The following is a 17,691-nucleotide window of genomic DNA, read 5'->3' as shown; positions in this document are numbered from 1 at the left end:
CAGGAGGTCTCCATACAGTAGGCCCCAGAGTCTTCCGGGGCGTGGACCAGCAGCCAGGCCTGTAACGTGGCTCAATCCTGTATTCTTAACCAGTAACCCCTGCTCAAGAATACCAATCCATCAGGGGTGGGGGCGCTGGGAAGGTGGCTCAGTGGTAGAGTGCTCGCCTAGCATGCATGAAGCCCTGGGTTCGATTCCTCAGCACCACATAACACAGAAAAAGCCAGAAGTGGCGCTGTGGTTCAAGTGGTAGAGGGCCAGCCTTGAGCAAAAAAGCAGCTCAGGGATAACGCCCTAGGCCCTGAGTTCAAGCCCTGGGACTGGCAGAAAAGAAAAAAGAATATTTATCCAGACTGCACACTCATCTGGTTGTGCTGTCCTTCATCATTTAGAATTTATAAAGTCATGACATTTGCAAGACATAGAAATGGCATTTGTCAGCTGGGCGCCAGTGGCTCACGCCTGTCATCCCAGCTACTCAGGAGGCTGAGATCTGAGGATCACAGTTCAAAGCCAGCCCAAGCAGGAAAAGTCCATGCAACTCTTATCTCCAATAAACCACCAGAAAATTGGAAGTGACGCTGTAGCTCAAGTAGTAGAGCCTTGAGCTGAAGAGCACAGGGACAGCGTCCAGGCCCAGAGTTCAGGCCCCATCACTGACAAATAAAATAAAATAAAAGATGAGTAAAACAACCATAAAGGGTAAACTGTAAGGACACATCCTCCCATCACCCCCTACATACAGCCCAGGCTGAAGGACAAAGGGACATGGTTTCTTTTCATTGCCACAGTGAGACAAGAAGTCTCTTCTCCACACTAGACACTGAAACAAAGATCTAACCAGCGGTCCATCAGTCATCTCTGCGTGGTCATGGGGCCTGGGCCCAGAACTCCTCCAACGCAATTCCTGTGGGTTATTGCCTGGTTAATAACTGACTGCTGTCCACCAGCTCCGATTGCCTCCACACACATACTCAGGGAAGCAAAACCCGACAAAAAATTCACCTGATTCCTATGACCACTAGGATGTGACTTTGCTGAGATGTCGCCATGTGTGGAGGGATTAAAATCTGCAGGAGAGGGAGGGGGTGGCCCGCAGCAGGTGACTTCCTGCTTGGGAACAAGAGGTTCCACCCCTCCGTGGAGGCTCTCTGCTGTCACAGATAGGCCTCTGTCAAGGCAATCCAAGTGGAGCAATTCTTCCAAAGGCAAGAAGGAAAGGAGGGAGGGAAGGGAGGAAAGAAAGAAGGGAGGGAGGGAGGGAAGGAAGAAAAGAAGGAAGGAAGGAGGAAAGGAAGGAAGGGAGGGAAAGAGAAGGGAAGGGAAAGGGAAGGGAAGGGGAAGGGAAGGGAAGGGAAGGGAAGGGAAGGGAAGGGAAGGGAAGGGAAGGAGAAGCAAATGGAAAGGGAAAGAAAGAGAAGAAAGAAAGGAAGGAGAGAAAGAAAGAGATAAAGGAGGGAAAGATGGAAAGGGAGAAATAAAAACAAAGGATCAAAGGAAGGAGAGAAGAAAAAGAAGGAAGGAAAGAGGGGCTGGGAAGGTGGCTCAGTGGTATAGAGCGCTTGCATGCATGAGGCCCTGGGTTCAATTCCTCATAAGCAGATAAAAGAAAAGCCGGAAGTGGTGCTATGGCTCAAGTGATAGCATGCTAGCCTTGAGCTGAAGAGCTGAGGGACAGCGCCCAGGCCCAGAGTTCAGGCCCCACGACCGGACCCCCCTCCCCAAAAAAAAAAGGAAGGAAAGAGAAGGAAGGGAGGGAAGGGAATGAAAGGAAAGAAAGAGAAGTGAAGAGGAAGGGAAAGGGAAGGAAGGTGGAGAAAGAAAGGGAAAAGGAGGGAGAGATGGAAGGGGAGAAATAAAAGTAAATTTAAAAAAGGATCAAAGGAAGGGGGAAGAAAAAGAAGGAAGGAAGGAGGGAAGGAAGGAGGAGGGAAGGAAGGAAGGGAGGAAGGAAGGAAGAAAGGAAGGGAGGGAGGGAGGAAGGGAGGGAGGGAGAGAGGGAAGGAGAAACCTTTCTCCTACCGCACCAGGATGCAGGCATCATTCGGGGATGTGCCAAAGGCCACTTTGGAATTTTCTGAATGAGGGAAGGGATACTGTAGGTAATGCTTGTTTTAGCTCTTTCAGCCTCTGGGAATCAAGATCTGGTCTCAAGCTGGGTGCTGGTGGCTCACGTCTGTCAGCCTAGCTACTCAGGAGGCTGAGATCTGAGGATCACAGTTCAAAGCCAGCCAGGGCAGGAAAGTCCGAGCCTCCTATCTCCAATGAACCACCAGAAAACGGGAAGTGGCGCTGTGGCTCAAGTGGTAGAGCGCTCGCCTTGAGCTGAAGAGCTAAGGGACAGCACCCAAGCCCAGAGTTCAAGCCTCATGACAAAAAAAAATTCTTTTGAAAAGCCTGTACTCAGATTGAACTCACCCCCTGTATCGCAGTTTTAGGGAGACACCCACCTCTGATTCCCACTTCCAGCTTTGTCGCCGATCACGCCCCCATATCTCAAAACACCAATGCTTAGTCTACAGTTTTCCCTGACTTGTCACTCTAGAGTGCAGACTTTCTTTTTTATTAATCAGTGAGGAGTCAGCTCGGTTTAACTAGTATCTCTGCTTCTCTCTACGTTTCCCAACAACTAACGGTTCTGTCAGTATTTGTACGATCACATCATTCACTCTGGCGAGCAAGCTGGCAGAGAAGCAGGGATTCCCTCCTGGGCACAAACGCCCACACTCGGCTGACAGTTCCCGTGATGGATGAGGACAGGGCTGTTCCATGTCTTCCCTGGGGTGACAGCTGCTCTGTTATTCTTTCTTTTTCTTTTTGTTAATCGTGGTGCTTGAACTCTGGGCCTGGGTGCTGTACCTGAACTCCTCAGCTCAAGGTGAGCGCTCTACTGCTTGGGCCACAGTGCCACTTCATCTTTTTTTTTTGGTCAGTTGTGGGGCTTGAACTCAGGGCCTGGACGCTGTCCCTGAGCTCTTCAGCTCAAGGTAAGTGCTCTACCCCTGAGCCACAGCGCCACTTCCGGTTTTCTGGTGGTTCATTAGAGATCAAAGTCTCACAGACTTTCTTGCCCAGGCTGGCTTTGAACCATGATCCTCAGATCTCAGCCTCCTGAGTAGCTGGGATGACAGGCGTGAGCCACCGACACCCAGCCCTTCTGTCTGCCATCTTGAATAACAAACCCAATTTATTTCCCAGGGCGTAGTCTAGCAAACGAAGGATTCTGGCTTTCCACATTTTTATTTTTCCCAGGGAGAAAAAGAAAGACGCCAAGGAATATATTCAAATGCTCCTTGATTTACCATAGGGATTCACTCTGATTAAACCCCATCAGAAATGGAAAGTATCCTAAGTTGAAAGTACATTTGATTCTGCTAACCTACCAGACGTTATTGCTTCATCCAGCCTACCTTAAAACACACTTAGAATATCCACAGCCTACAGTTGGGCACAGTCATTTCACATGAAGCCGATTTGCGGGGGTGAGGGTGGAGGATCAGTTGTGGGGCTTGAACTCTGGGCCTGGGCGCTGTCCCTCAGCTCTTCGCCTCAAGGCTAGAGCTCTACCACTTGAGCCACAGCACCACTTCCGGATTTTTCTGCTTATGTGGTGCTGAGGAATTGAACCCAGGGCCTCCTGCATGCAAGGCAAGTGCTCTACCACTGAACCACCTTCCCAGCCCTTATTGCTTCTTAAGATTTCTCCACTCATAGCTCATTCTCGGTTCTGACTGGTAGTTCACCAATAGGAAGTCGTGGGAGCTGAAGACCCTTTAATACAACAGGGACAAAGAAATCTCTTGGTGTTACCAGAGATCTTGGAAGCTGAATGGGGGAAGGAGGAATCAGACTGGGCTCTTGGGGCGCCCCTCAGAGGAAATCTGTCTCTCTGTCCTTCTACAAGATGAAGGAAGCAAAGCCAAGTATCTGATATGGCCTGGAATAGATGGCTTCCTTCAACCAATCAGCCTGCTCTGCCTGTGCCTTCTACAGGGAGAGGCTTTAAATCCAAACGGTGGCCCAATGCCCTATCAGGAGACGTCTCTATCAAGAAGTGATTCAGGAAATCAAATATGTTCCACGCAGGAAGAATGCCTGTACCAGATAACGTTCAGATATTCAAAATAAAGGGGGTGATACCGTCCCAAAGGAATGTACTCTTTACCTGACTTATGTAACTCTAACCCCTCTGTATATTTATAACAATTAAAAAACATTTTTTAAAAGATATTTAACATAGCCAGCCCTGGGGTCAAAGTACATTCACAGCAGAATTCTAAAAGGCATCTTTGGAAGTATTCACAGGAAGCCGGGCACTGGTGGCTCACGCCTGTCATCTTAGCTATTCAGGAGGCTGAGCTCTGAGGATCACGGTTCAAAGCCAGCCTGGGCAGAAAAGTCTGTGAGACTCTGATCTCCAATGAACCACCAGAAAACCGGAAGTGGTGCTGCGGCTCAAGTGGTAGGGTGCTTGCTTTGAGCTGAATTGCTGAGGGGCAGTGCCCAGGCCCAGAGTTCAAGCCCCACGACTGACAAAAAGAAAAGAAACATACAGATTTCCATCACCCTGGCCTCGTTCTTTCATTCTTTAGAGAGCTAGGCCAGGGACCTTGCCTGAGAGAGGGGGACCGCAGTGGAGACTGGTGTCAGACTCCTGACAAGTTCGCGTTCCTCCTTTCTCTCCAGTGCCCTTCTTTGCCAGTCTCTATTGTCTGTAGAAGGACTTGGCTCTGAGTAGAGCTGCCCTAGGTAGGATTAAGAAAAGCCATGCCTACGTCTATGGGAACGGCTCTGGGAGGAAGGTGTGTCTGCTTTCAGGAAACCACAGCAGACACAGGAAGCCAAATCCAAGGGGAGCTGGTCTTCCCACCTTTCTTTCTCAGTCTGGCCAATGCTTCTCTTTGAGCCAAGTCTGGCCTGAACTGGGCTAAACTAGCATTCAAACAAACAAACAAACAAAAACATTGATTTTTAGCTTCATTCAGCTTCAAACCACCACCACCACCACCACCACCACCCCTCCACCGCCCCCCCCCCCCCGTCTCCCCGAAAAAGTGTCTCCCGTCCTCACTTTCTCTGTCTACAAAGCTGGCTTCTCTTCTTGAGAGCAGGAAGGGAAGGGCTTCATCTTCAAACCCTTCCAGGATGTGAGAAAAAAAAATATTGACATCCCATCTTGTTATTAGAACAAAGACAAGGAAGTATATAAAATAGCACTGTTTCCATACCCGTGCGTCTGAATGTCCTCTTTCCTGACACAAATGGATTCAAAGCAGGCTCCCCACTGGGACTTCGTGGCAAATGAACAAACTACTCTTGAACCAACTTCCCCTCAAGACAAGATGGTACTTGTGTTCGGCAAAGGAAAGCTTCCTTGGCTTAATGTAAAATAACAAAAACCAAACCAAAAAAAAAAAAAAAGACTTTAGGCATTTCTGGAGAAGAATTTGGACACCTATTTACATAAATGTCGGCGACCATTTGGTTTCAAAGTGTGTATTTTTTTCCAGGAAACCTTGGGCACCGCTTCTAATTAATCTGGGAAATTCATCTAATCTCACATGCCTGTGTTTCATCTCTTCCAGAAGTTGTTTTGTTGCCCTATGACTTCTGAAAGAGCAGACTGCACACCCAGTCTGCAGGTAATCTCTTCTACCTTTTGATCTTCTATTTGAGCTTATCCTGTGATATCTCACAACATATTTCCAGCTATTCCTCATGGTCTGTTCTTATTACTGGGAGTCACGCTGGACACCACTGTGAGGAGAGAAAGGAGACACATCATGGCTCTCCAGCTGTCATCTGGAGTGATAAACTAAGGCCTGTCCCTCCTGCTAGCCCACGGGGTTCTTTCCAAAGAACCCAAAATGGCCTCAAGAGAAAGTATCTGGGTATTCCTGCCATCATTATGAGCTACGAAGCCTTATGCCCTAGCTTTCAGACAGGGATGTAACAATCCTGACATGATTACCAAGAGGTTATTAAGAATGGTTCTTAATGGGAGAAGTCATCAAGACTCACTGAAGGTCCCCCAAAATGGCCTCCCATTGCAGTTGGTAAATGGTGGCAGACAGCAGGTACCAAGTCACAGCAGATGTCTACCCACCACAAGGCCCAACCTTGGAGCTCCAAGAACTGAATGCATAAGTAGACAGATGACAGAAAGACAGACAGACAGACAGACAGACACACACACACACACACACACACACACAGATAGATGCATAGATGGGTAGACAGATGCATGCATATATATGATCATAGATAGACTAAAGCATACACACATAGATCGTAGATAGATGGGCAGATACTAGATGATTAATAGATGCTTAGTTAGCTAGCTACATGAATGGATGGATATATTTACACATACATATATACATGTATATCCTTAAAAATCGAGATTCCTTGAATGATCAAAAAACGTGATATTTATGCCAAGTTAAGCTTTTGAGAAATTTTGTAGGAAATCTCGTACTTTACTAAACACACACCATCCGCATAAAAAAAATGCATACATAGTAAGCTGATTGGCTTGAACATTTCCACAAGCTGGGTGTACATGGAAAAATGAAGCTGGGTATACATGGAAAATTAAGCTGGGTATACATGGAAAAATGAAGAAGAAGAAGGAGGAGAAGAAGAAGAAGGAGGAGGAGGAGGAGGAGGAGGAGGAAGAGGAGGAGGAGGAGGAGGAGGAGGAGGAGGAGGAGGAGGAGGAGGAGGAGGAGGAGGAGGAGGAGGAGGAGGAGGAGGAGGATCATCACCATTTTATCCAGAAACTCTGAGAGCCTATGTCTCCTGGCCTCTCTTCCAGAGTAAGGGTACTCCTGACTACTAAGAGCATGGTAGGCTTTGCCCCTGTGCTGTGTGGATTAAGAATAAGAGCATGAGAGCTGGGAAGGTGGCTCAGTGGTGGAGTGCTTGCCTTGCATGCATGAGGCCCTGGGTTTTGATTCCTCAGCACCACATAAGCAGAAAAAGCCAGAAGTGGCGCTGTGGCTCAAGTGGTAGAGCACTGGCCTTGAGCTGAAGAGCTGAGGGACAGCGCCCAGGCCCAGAGTTCAAGCCCCAGGACTTGAAGGAACATTGAATACACCAAGGAATACATCTCATTTGAACCTACTGCTTAGCTAGGTATCCAAAAGCCAGTGGAGATACACATTTGGTTGTTAATTCACTGTAGAGCCAGCTATTTTTCCTCTTTCAATTGTATCCATTTATCTCCATACCAGGTTCTTGAGGCATGGCAAGTTCCTTAGAAAACTCTGAGAATTCCTTCACTTTCTTCAACGTACCCAGAACCAACTCCATCTCAGACCTCTCAATGGAGTCTTCTAGTGGAGAACTGAAACTCTGGGGCCGTTTGGACTCTTGGGTCCTGACAGGTTTGTTTTGGCAGGCATGAGACCCAAAGACTCACATGAAGGTGTATCAAGCTATACCCGTGGGCACCTGTCTAGGAGCCCAAGGAAGTCAGGAATGAGTCAGGGCCCTGGCGAGACGGCTGGGAAATCTCTGCCCTTGGGGTAGTCTGTGTTTACCCCACCAACCGCCTGCCCCAACACCTCCGGGAAGATCAATCTCAACAGATTCAACCTGCTGGAAGCCACGGTAGAGATCTGAGGAGGGAAAGTTCTCCACGTTTGGGCCAGACACGGTGGTACATGCCTGTAATCCCAACTATTTGGAAGGGAGAAGTAGGAGGATTACAGTTCCCAATGACCTAGGTGACCCAGGTAACAGTGTTCCAGGCAGAAGGTCAAATAAAAAGGCAGGCTTGAATCCTTTAGTCAATAGAACATGGCTTCTTGGAGCCTCCATTCTCTGGACTCCATCCCATCCCTCCTGCCCCAACATGGCCTTAGGGAGCAACAAGGGCCTTAGGTACAGGGATTCCCATCAGAGCCTCCCAGGATCTTCCCTTGCCTCATGAGATGTCCAATCTAAAGGACTTATATCGGGCTGGAATGTGGACTCATATCTGGCTAGGCAGGTGGCTCAGTGGTACAGTGCTCGCCTAGCATGCATGAAGCCCTGGGTTCAATTCCTCCGTACCACATACACAGAAAAAAAAAAAAAAACAACCAGAAGTGGTGCTGTGGCTCATGTGGTAGAGTGCTCGCCTTGAGCAAAAAGCAGCTCAGGGACAGTGCCCTGGGCCCTGAGTTCAAGCCCCAGGACTGGCAATAATAATAATAATAATTAATAATAATAATAATATAAATCAAGGACTTATATCTCTGGGATGTAAAGGCAAGAGTAAGTAGAATGAGAAAGGCAAGCCACATTCTCAAATTCCTTCAGAATTTAACTTGAAGCTGTTAAGTATCATTAGTATGAACGCAGCTGACCTCAGGTTGTTAAGAGTCTTTCCCAAACTACCTGGGGGGTGTGGTTGATAGAGAACTCAGCTTAGCACAGCCAAGCCTGCAGATTCTCAGAATTCCAGTCTGTGGTGGCTGCCCTTACCCCAGTCGGGAAGGCCCTGGGCCTGGCCTCTACCCTCTCCCCCTCTCCTGGCTCCTGAATTACGAATGTCTCAGATCACATCCCTTGGCTTCTTCTCAGTCCACAGGAGGAAGGTCTGGGAAACCTTTACCGGCCAATCTAGAATGTTCCCCTCCCTCCCCGCCAATTCCTCCCATCAGATTAGATCTCCTACATCAGAAGCTCCCTGGTAATCTCCTAGGAGTTGAATGCCAATCGCTTCTGGCCAATCACTTTCATGATCAAGGCCCTGGCTAGAGGCCTTTCTCAGCCACCTGTGCCTGCCTTGTCTGTGGGTTCAGTTCCCCCCCACCCCATGTGCTCAGCTCACCCCCAGACGGTGTGCAACTTAAGGATACAGACCACACGCTGATCTGTGTTTTGTTTGTTTTAACTTATAGAGGGACTGACTTGCTGACAGTGAGCAAGCAACCCCCTCATGAACATTCTCCCCATCTTCCCAGGTGTGTAAATCTCCCGGCACAAGACCAGATCCTCCCCTCTCCCTATCATCACCACCATCATCAGCCCTTCGTAGATTCTGCCCCGGCATCCGTTCTACCTTCCTCAACCGGTGGTCAGCTCTCTTCCTTCCTGGGCAAGGAGCCGATCAGATAGATACACTGCTCTCTCTAAGAAGTTTAGCCAACCCCAAGGGGGCTGGATTCCTAAGCTCTGAGCCAGGCCCCCTAAAAGCAGGTACCAGAAGAGCAAGAGAGAGGGGCTTTCCTGGACAGATCCACTGCCCCATCTTTCCCAGAAAAGAGAGCCTTGTACATTCTGCCTTTTTCAAGCCTTTGAGGACTGCTATCTGACTCTGCCTCTCCATCCTCTGGTGGTGGTGGTGGGCGTGGGGGGGGGGGTGTTATGAGACTCAAATGCAATAACAGATGTCCATCACACTGGATACAGAATGACAGCTGGAAACCGTTCTTCCAGACAATGCTGCTCTCTCACCGGCAACCATTTTTTTTTTGAGGGGGGGGGTCAGTTATGGGGCTGGAACACTGGGTCTGGGCGCTGTCCCTCAGCTCTTCAGCTCAAGGCGAGCGAGCGCTCTACCACTTGAGCCACAGCACCACCTCTGGCTTTTTCTATTTACGTGGTGCTGAGAAATTGAACCCAGGGCTTCATGCATAGGAGGCAAGCATTCTACACCACTGAGCCACCTTCCCAGCCCCATGCCTGGGAGGGTATGAGGGTCTTGCAAGCTTTCAGAGCCTGGGAGAGTGGATGTCTCTACCCTGGGCAGCTCTCTACTGGTTTTGGAATCCCTGGGCTTCTTTTCTGCAGCTGCCAGGAAGCCCGGCACCCACATAAGCTGTGACAAAAGCTCCTTAGAGTGAGACCGGAGAGGATGCCTGCATGATCTAGGATCACAGGGGTTGGGAGGAAGATAAGGGGGCTACATTACCCCCTCCTCAACACACTGCATGCAATGCCCAGCTACATAGCATAGTTTGTTCTGTTTTTCTCTATTTATTCTTCAGAAGGAGGCGAGCCAGATGCCAGTGGCTCACACCTGTAATCCTAGTTCCTTGGTACACGGAGATTGCAGTTTCCAGCCAACCAGAGCAGAAAAAAAAAAAATCTATGAGATTCCCATCTCAATAGAAAAAGCTAGGCATGATGCTACATGCCTGTTATCCCAGCTATAGCAAAGAGAAGAAAAAAAACTTAAAAGGATTGAGGTACATGCTTGGGCAGGAAGCAAGGCTCTGTCTCAAAAATAACCAGTGCAAACCAGGCATCGGAGGCTCACACCTGTACTCCTGGCTCCTTGGGAGGCTGAGATCCTGAGGATGGTGGTTTGACGCCAGCCCAATCAGGTTAAGTCTATGAGACTCTTATCTCCCAATAATCAGCAAAAAAGTCAGAAGTGGTAAGGGAAGGTACAGAAATCGAGGGACCACGGGTGAACAAATGCAGCCGTGGTACTCACCGGACACTACGTGGAAAATGAACTTTACACCTTGTGGGTGGGGATGGGAGGGGGAAAACTGGGAGAGAGCGAGGGAAGGGGTGACATTGTCCAAAAAAAGAAATGTACTCATTACCTGGTTTATGTCACCGTAAACCCTCTGTACATCACCTTTATGACAACAATAACAAAGTTAAAAATAAAATAAAATAAAAAGCCAGGAGTGGAGCTGTGGCTCAAGTGGTAGATCATTAATTAGCCTTCAGTGGAAAGGCTCAGGGACAGTACCCAGGCACTGAGTTTAAGCTCCAGGACCCGTACACACACACACACGTACACACACACACACACACACACTCACACACACACTCACACACAAACAAGTTTATAATGCTGATTTTAAAAAAGAAGAATTTAGCCAGGTGCTGGTGGCTCACGCCTGTCATCTTAGCTACTCAGGAGGCTGAGATCTGAGGATCGAGGTTCAAAGCCAGCCTGGGCAAGAATGTCGGTGAGACTCTTATCTCCAGTGAACCATCAGAACTAACCAGAAGTGGTGCTGTGGCTCAAAAGGTAGAGCTCTTGCCTTGAGCTGAAGAGCTCAGAGACAGCGCCCAGGCCCAGAGTTCAAACCCCATGACTGAGGAGAAAGAGAAGAAGAAGAGGAGGAGGAGGAAAAGGAGAAGGAGGGAAAGAAGGAGGAGGAGGAGGAGGAGGAAGAAAAGAAAGAAGAGGAAGAAGAAAAGAAAGAAAAGGAAGAAGAGGAAGAAGGAGGAGGAGAAATATTATTATTATTATTATTTGAGGATACATTGAGTCAGTTACCAAGAAAGCCTATTAGTAAAGCAAAGCAAAGATGGAAAGATAATGCCCACAAATAGATGGTGCAGGCACATCTGATAACAGGTACAACAAGTGTTCTAACATCGCAGGTATTTACAGTGAAGAAGTAGGTTGCATTTTGGCTCAAGTTCACCTCAGGATTGAGTGTTTCCCTTTGATCTGACGCCTGGTACATTCTGCCATCCTTGTCATCTGGCTGTTTTGTCAATTGATCCTGGAGATTTCCAAGGAAGTCCACTTATGAAATTCAAGTGTTTATGGCACAGATGTTCTGGGCATCTCTTTCAACCAAGGATGGGTTCTGCCAATGCTCCTTTCAAGACAGGTGCCCATTTGTGACGTATCTTATTTTCCTTTGCCTGCCCCCCCAAAATGCCCAAAGGAGAGTTATGTTCCCAAGAATTCCCCCCAGGACACCTTTTTTTTTTTTTCTTTCAGATACTCTTGCTCAGTTCCCAGAGTATTCTAGAATTATTTGAGCAAGCAGACAAGGTCAGAGGAAAAGAGTTTCTCTTCTTCTGCTTCCCCCTCCCCCCACAAAGGTTGCAGTTTAATGAAAGAGCATGAAATTTATCAGGGGCTGGGAAGGTGGCTCAGTGGTAGAGCCTTGCATGCATGAGACCCTGGGTTCGATTCCTCAGCACCACATAAACAGAAAAAATCCAGAAGTGGTGCTCTGGCTCAAGTGCTAGAGTGCTGGCCTTGCACTGAAGAGCAGAGAGACAGCACCCAGGCCCTGAGTTCAAGCCCCAGGACCAACCCCTCTCCCCCCAAAAAGAGAAATTTATCGAAGAAAGCAACATCTGCATACTTTTAATCAAACGCTGTGTGTATGTGTGTGTGTGTGTGTGTGTGTGTGTGTGCATGTGTGCACATCTACAACAAGTCCTGGGGCTTGAATTCAGGACCAGGGCTCTATCTCTAAGTTTCTTTCCTTAAGACTAGCATAGTGGAGCCACAGCTCCACTTCTAGATTTTTTTTTTTTTTTTGGTGATAATTGGAGATAATCTCACAGAGGGCTGAGAAAGTGGCTTAGTGATAGAGTTTTTGTCTAGCGTGTGTGAGGCCCTGGGTTCAATTCCTCAATACTTCCTCAGAAGTGGCACTGGGGCTCAAGTGGTAGAGTGCTCGCCTTGCGCTAAAGAGCTGAGGGACAGCACCCAGGCCCAGAGTTCAAGCCCCACGACCAACAAAAAGGAGGAGGAGGAGGAGGAGGGGGAGGGGGAGGGGGAGGGGGAGGAGGAGGGGGAGGAGGAGGAGGAGGGGGAGGAGGAGGAGGAGGAGGAGGAAAGACTTTCCTGCCCAGGCTGGCTTTGAACCATTGTCCTTAGATCTCAGCCTCCTGAGTAGCTAGGATGACAGGCATGAGCCACCAGCATATAGGCTAATCAGACTACTTTTTTTTTTTACATGATGCTTATCTCTAAATTCCTGACTACTGTTTTCCATTTATCATTTTTCTCTGATCTTTCTTGCCTCGGTAGCAGATTCATTTCATAATGGTTCCAAACTGGAAACGACTCAACTGTCCTTCAGGCAGATGAATGTTTAAACAAATTATGGTACATCTGCACCATGGTAATATTCCTCAGCATCAAAAAGGAACTGACTCTTTTTTTTGGTAGGTCCTGGGGCCTGAACTCTGGGCCTGGGTGCTGTCCCTCAGCTCTTCAGCTCAAGGCGAGCACTCTACCACTTGAGCCACAGCGCCACTTCTGGCTTTTTTTTCTGCTTATGTGGTCCTGAGGAATCGAACCCAGGGCCTCATGCATGCAAAGCAAGCGCTCTACCACGGCGTCTCTTTAGTGGTAGACCAGTTCTCTATCTTCAGGTGGTAGGGTGGTAATGACAGAAGCCTATGCATGTGATCAAATGGCACATCCGATTATCTGAGTGGTTTATTGGAGTCTCATGGACTTTCCTGCCCAGGCTGGCTTTGAACCTCGATCCTCAGAGCTCAGCTTCCTGAGTAGCTAGGATGATAGGCATGAGCCACAGGCGCCCGGATAGGACAATCTTTTCTATCCATTTTTTTTTCATCCTTCCAAGATACAAGAGATACTTGGGGCCAGCTTGTATGGTCTAGCTTTCCCTTCCTTCTCTTTCCCAGCCCCCCCTCACTGGGTTCCCCAACCCCCCCATCCCCACCCCAAATGAATATACATGATTGAAGTATGCTGGAGTTGGAATGCATAATTGCCTGAAGTCTGGCGGTAGTTAACAGCCAAACAGTCCTGCTATAAAAGAGCCTAAATGTGACTCCAAAAAAGAGAAGGTTCCATTTTAGGGGAGAAAGAGATCTTGAAGTTGCCAGGATGAGTTTGCTACAAAAACTCCCTTCTTACCCTCAATCCCCACCCGCCTAGCTATGGAGGGAACCTGTTTTTAATTTCTGGGAGCTAGGATTGAGCCACCACCACCCAGCTTTTAAAAAACAAATTTAAAATTAAATACAAAACAGTTAATTGACACAATTAATGTCCTTATGTCTCATCCCATCTATATATATATATTTTTTTTTTGCCAGAGCTGGGGTTTGAACTCAGGGCCTGGGCACTGTCCCTGAGCTTCTTTTGCTCCAGGCTAGTGCTCTACCACTTGAGCCACAAGCACCACTTCCGGCTTTTTCTGTATTATGGGGTAGTGAGGAATCCAACCCAGGCTTCATGCATGCGAGGCAAGCACTCTCCCACTGAGCCACCTTCCCAGTCCCTACCATCTCTAATTCTTACCGAGCTGCACAAAGTGGGATCTTTTTCAGGGAAGACCCAGGAAATGATAAGAGATATTTCCTGTGTCATCCAGTTGGTGAGCAACAGGGATGGGGTTTGGACTGGGGGTCCTTTGACTTTTCATCTCCTCCCAAATCATATCGACTATGCAGGATTGTCTATAAAGTCATTGGATTATCTATCTCAACAACTAAGAGTCTAGAAACACACACACACACACACACACACACAGAGGAACCTCTGGGTTGGCTATCCACTCTGCCATGTCCCAAGACACAGGCCGTCCATTCCTCATGGGGAAAGTGTAGGGCAGGCACCCAATTCGTCTTAGGAGAAGAAAAGAAACTCTTTCAAGCCAAGCCCAGTCCTTAACCCCCCCCCCCCCACCCCCCCCACCCCCACCCCCCCCCCCCACCCCCCCGTGGAAGTGACTTTAACAAATAGGCTTCCAGATTTCAGATTGGCCTCCGATAACTAATGCCTGTGCCAAAGCCTGCTGTCAGGCCCGTAAGTTGAAGCTAAGTTGAAGTCCCTCCAAACATCTGATTTTTTTTTTAGAATTACTGTGAATCCAATGAGGTGATGATTTAGAGAATCTTCTTTTAAGAGTCAAGACAAAGTCTTGAACTGATGTGAACACTTAACTTCGTCTAAGAGGTCAACTGACCTGGATCTAGGCCTTAGTCATGCCTGTCAGAAATGATCTTCTTCTATCTGTCTGTCTGTCTATCTCTTATTATTTTTATTTTTTTGCCAGTTGTGGGGCTTGATCTCTGGGCCTGGGTGCTGTCCCTCAGCTCTTCAGCGCAAGGCGAGCACTCTACCACTTGAGACACCGCACCACTTCTGGCTTTTTTTTCTGCTTATGTGGTGCTGAGGAATCAAACCCAGGGCCTCATGCATGCAAGGCAAGCACTCTACCACTGAGCCACCTTCCCAATCCCGCTCTTTTTATTTTTGCCAGGGCCTGGATGCTATCCTTGAACACAGCTTTTTTAATGCTCTACCACTTGAACCATAGCTCCCCTTTTGGCTTTTGTTTTTTGGTTTGGGTAATTCATTGGAGATCTGAATCTCAAAAGATTTTTCTTCCCGGGGTTGGGCTTCAAACCACGATCCTCTAGATCTCAGCTTCCTGAGAGGCTAGGATGATAGGTGTAAGCCACTGCATGTCTTATTTTTAATTTTATGTTTTTACAGCTCTTTTAAGAAACGGCTGCCATACACGGATGAGGCTAAGTCTACATGTCTCTTATTGTCAGGAATCTGACAGCCCCTTTGTAATTTTTTTTTGGGGGGGGGGGGAAACTATGGGATGAAGAAGTATCACCACCCTGTCTCCTGCCCCAAGTAGGTGAGGAAAGCCTCTGAACTGCAGAGACCTTTGACCCCCTGCCCTCCCCAGGCTCCCTTCTGTGGCCTGGCTTCTAACATCACTGCCGGCTTTGCAGGTATCTGACTGTGCACCTATGCCCTGACCCTCCACCCCCACCCTCCTGAGGTCCGCATCATCTCCCACTTCCCCACGGGCCAGCTGAACATTCTCAGGAAGTATCATCCCCTGTCCCCCACCCTCTCCACCCCCTAAAAAAATCTGAGCCTGGATTCAACCATCCCAGGTCCTCCCAGACTTGTGAGAGAGTAGGGACGGGACCGGCTGTGCCGGTGGCTCACACCTGTCATCCTAGCTACTCAGGAGGCTGAGATCTGAGGATCGCGGTTCAAAGCCAGCTCGCCTTGAGCTGAAGAGCTGAGGACAGCGCCCAAGCCCAGAGTTCAAGCCCCACAACCGACCAAAAAAAAAAAAAAAATAGTCGCCAGCGCCCCATTCTTAAAATTAAAAAAAAAAAACAACAAAAAAAACTTTCCAGGGCTGGGAAGGAGGCTCAGTGGTAGAGTACTCCCAGAGCATGCATGAGGCCTTGGGTTTGACTCCTAGTGCCACAGACACAGAAAAAGCCAGAAGTAGTGCTGTGGTTCAAGTGATAGAGCGCTAGCCTTGAGCACAAAGAGGCTCAGGGATATGTGGCTTCCTGGAGGCTCTGTGCCTTGGGCTTGGAAGCCAACCTCTGGAGTTGTGTGTGTGGAGGGGAATCTCTGCATTTCAGTCTTGGGGGGGGGGGGTCCTACACTCCCCAAGGCCTGAGAAGGAGGGACCGCCCCCTCTCTTCTGCCACCCACCTGGACTATGAAGCCCCGCCAGGTGGTCTGACCCTCCAGGCTCCCAGTCTCCTGGCTGGTTTGACATGGGGGGGGCTGGACACCCTGAAGCCCCAGATACCCCCATGTTCCAAACACCTCCAAACCACGGACACCCCCAATGCTTGGACACCCCAGGTCCCAGACACCCCCAAGCTCAGATACCCCCATGTCCCGAACACCTCCAAACCATGGACACCCCCAATGCCTGGATACCCCATGCCCCGGACACCCCCAAGGTCAGACACTCCCATGCCCCAAATACCTCCAAACCACGGACACCCCCAATGCCTGGACACCCCAGGTCCCAGACACCCCCAAGCTCAGACACCCCCTTGTCCCAGACACCTCCAAACCACGGACACCCCCAATGCCTGGACACCCCATGCCCCGGACACCCCCAAGCTCAGACACTCCCATGCCCCAAACACCTCCAAACCATGGACACTCCTAATGCCTGGACACCTCAGGTCCCAGACACCCCCAATGCCTGGACACCTCAAATCCTGGACACCCCAAATCCTGGACACCCCAAGCTTGCACACCCCAGGTCCCAGATACCCCAAACCCCAGACACCTCCATGACCTGGATACCCCCAAGCCCAGACATCTCAAACCCTGGACATCCCCAAGCTCAGACACCCCAAATCCAAGACACCTCCATGCCCAGGACACCCCCCAAACCCTGGACATCCCCAAGTTCACATACCCCAGGTCCCAGACACCCCAAACTCCGGGCACCCCCATGCCTGGACACCCCCAAATTCTAGACATCTCCAAGCTCTGACACCCCCAGGTCCCAGACATCCCAAACTCCGGGCACCTCCATGCCCTGGACACCCCCAAACCCTGGACACTCCCAGGTCTCGGACATCCCAAACCCTGACACCCCAGGCCCGGCCGGTTCCCGCGGTCCTGTGCGGAGCAGGTGCGCAGCCGCCCGGGTCCGGCCCGGAGGCGGCGCTCACCCCGCGGGCGCCGGGACTGTGGGGACCCCGCGCGCGCCCCGGTCCCGCGCCCGCCCGGGTCCCGCCCCACCTCCCCCCGCCCCGCTCACCTTGATGTTGCCGAAGATCGCGGCGGGGCAGCGGCCGCGGGCCGGGCGCGCGCTGGGCGCGGGTTCGAGTCCCATGGAGCCGGCGGCGGGGCCGGGCCCCGCGGGGACGGGGTGGGGGACGGGGCGGGGTCCCCCGGGCGCGGCGCCGGCTGGGGTCGCGATGGAGATGCCGAGGGTGGCGGGCGCGGCGGGCGGCGGGCGGCGGGCGGCGCCGGTGCCGGACTGAGCCGAGAGCCGCGGGGAGCGCTTATGAGAGCGGCGGGGAGCCGGCTCCTCCTCCTCCTCCTCCCCTCCTCCTCCCTCCTCCCCCCCCTCCTCCCTCCTTCCCCCTCCTCCTCCTCCTCCTCCCCTCCTCCTCCCTCCTTCCCCCTCCTCCTCCTCCCTCCTCCCCTCCTCCTCTCTCCTTCCCCCTCCTCCTCCCTCCTTCCCCCTCCTCCCTCCCCCCCCT

General features: G+C 50.2%; 1 protein-coding gene across 1 annotated transcript in view; it reads right to left on the bottom strand.

Annotated features, from left to right (window-relative positions):
* Positions 1-17,465, bottom strand: part of Slco2a1 (solute carrier organic anion transporter family member 2A1) — a gene marked incomplete at its 5' end in the record, with an annotated part of 49,844 nt that extends 32,379 nt beyond the window's left edge. The window contains one exon of the mRNA XM_042673470.1: positions 17,244-17,465. Within this exon, the coding sequence (XP_042529404.1) occupies positions 17,244-17,465 (222 nt within the window). The remainder of the gene's footprint in view (positions 1-17,243) is intronic.
* Positions 17,466-17,691: the final 226 nt, after the last annotated feature.

This window comes from Dipodomys spectabilis, unplaced genomic scaffold (genome assembly GCF_019054845.1).
Source record: "Dipodomys spectabilis isolate Male_0828 unplaced genomic scaffold, ASM1905484v1 ptg000866l, whole genome shotgun sequence".
Lineage (NCBI taxonomy): Eukaryota > Metazoa > Chordata > Mammalia > Rodentia > Heteromyidae > Dipodomys > Dipodomys spectabilis.
Note: the sequence above shows the minus strand (reverse complement) of the source record. Positions and strands in the feature narration are given on the sequence as shown.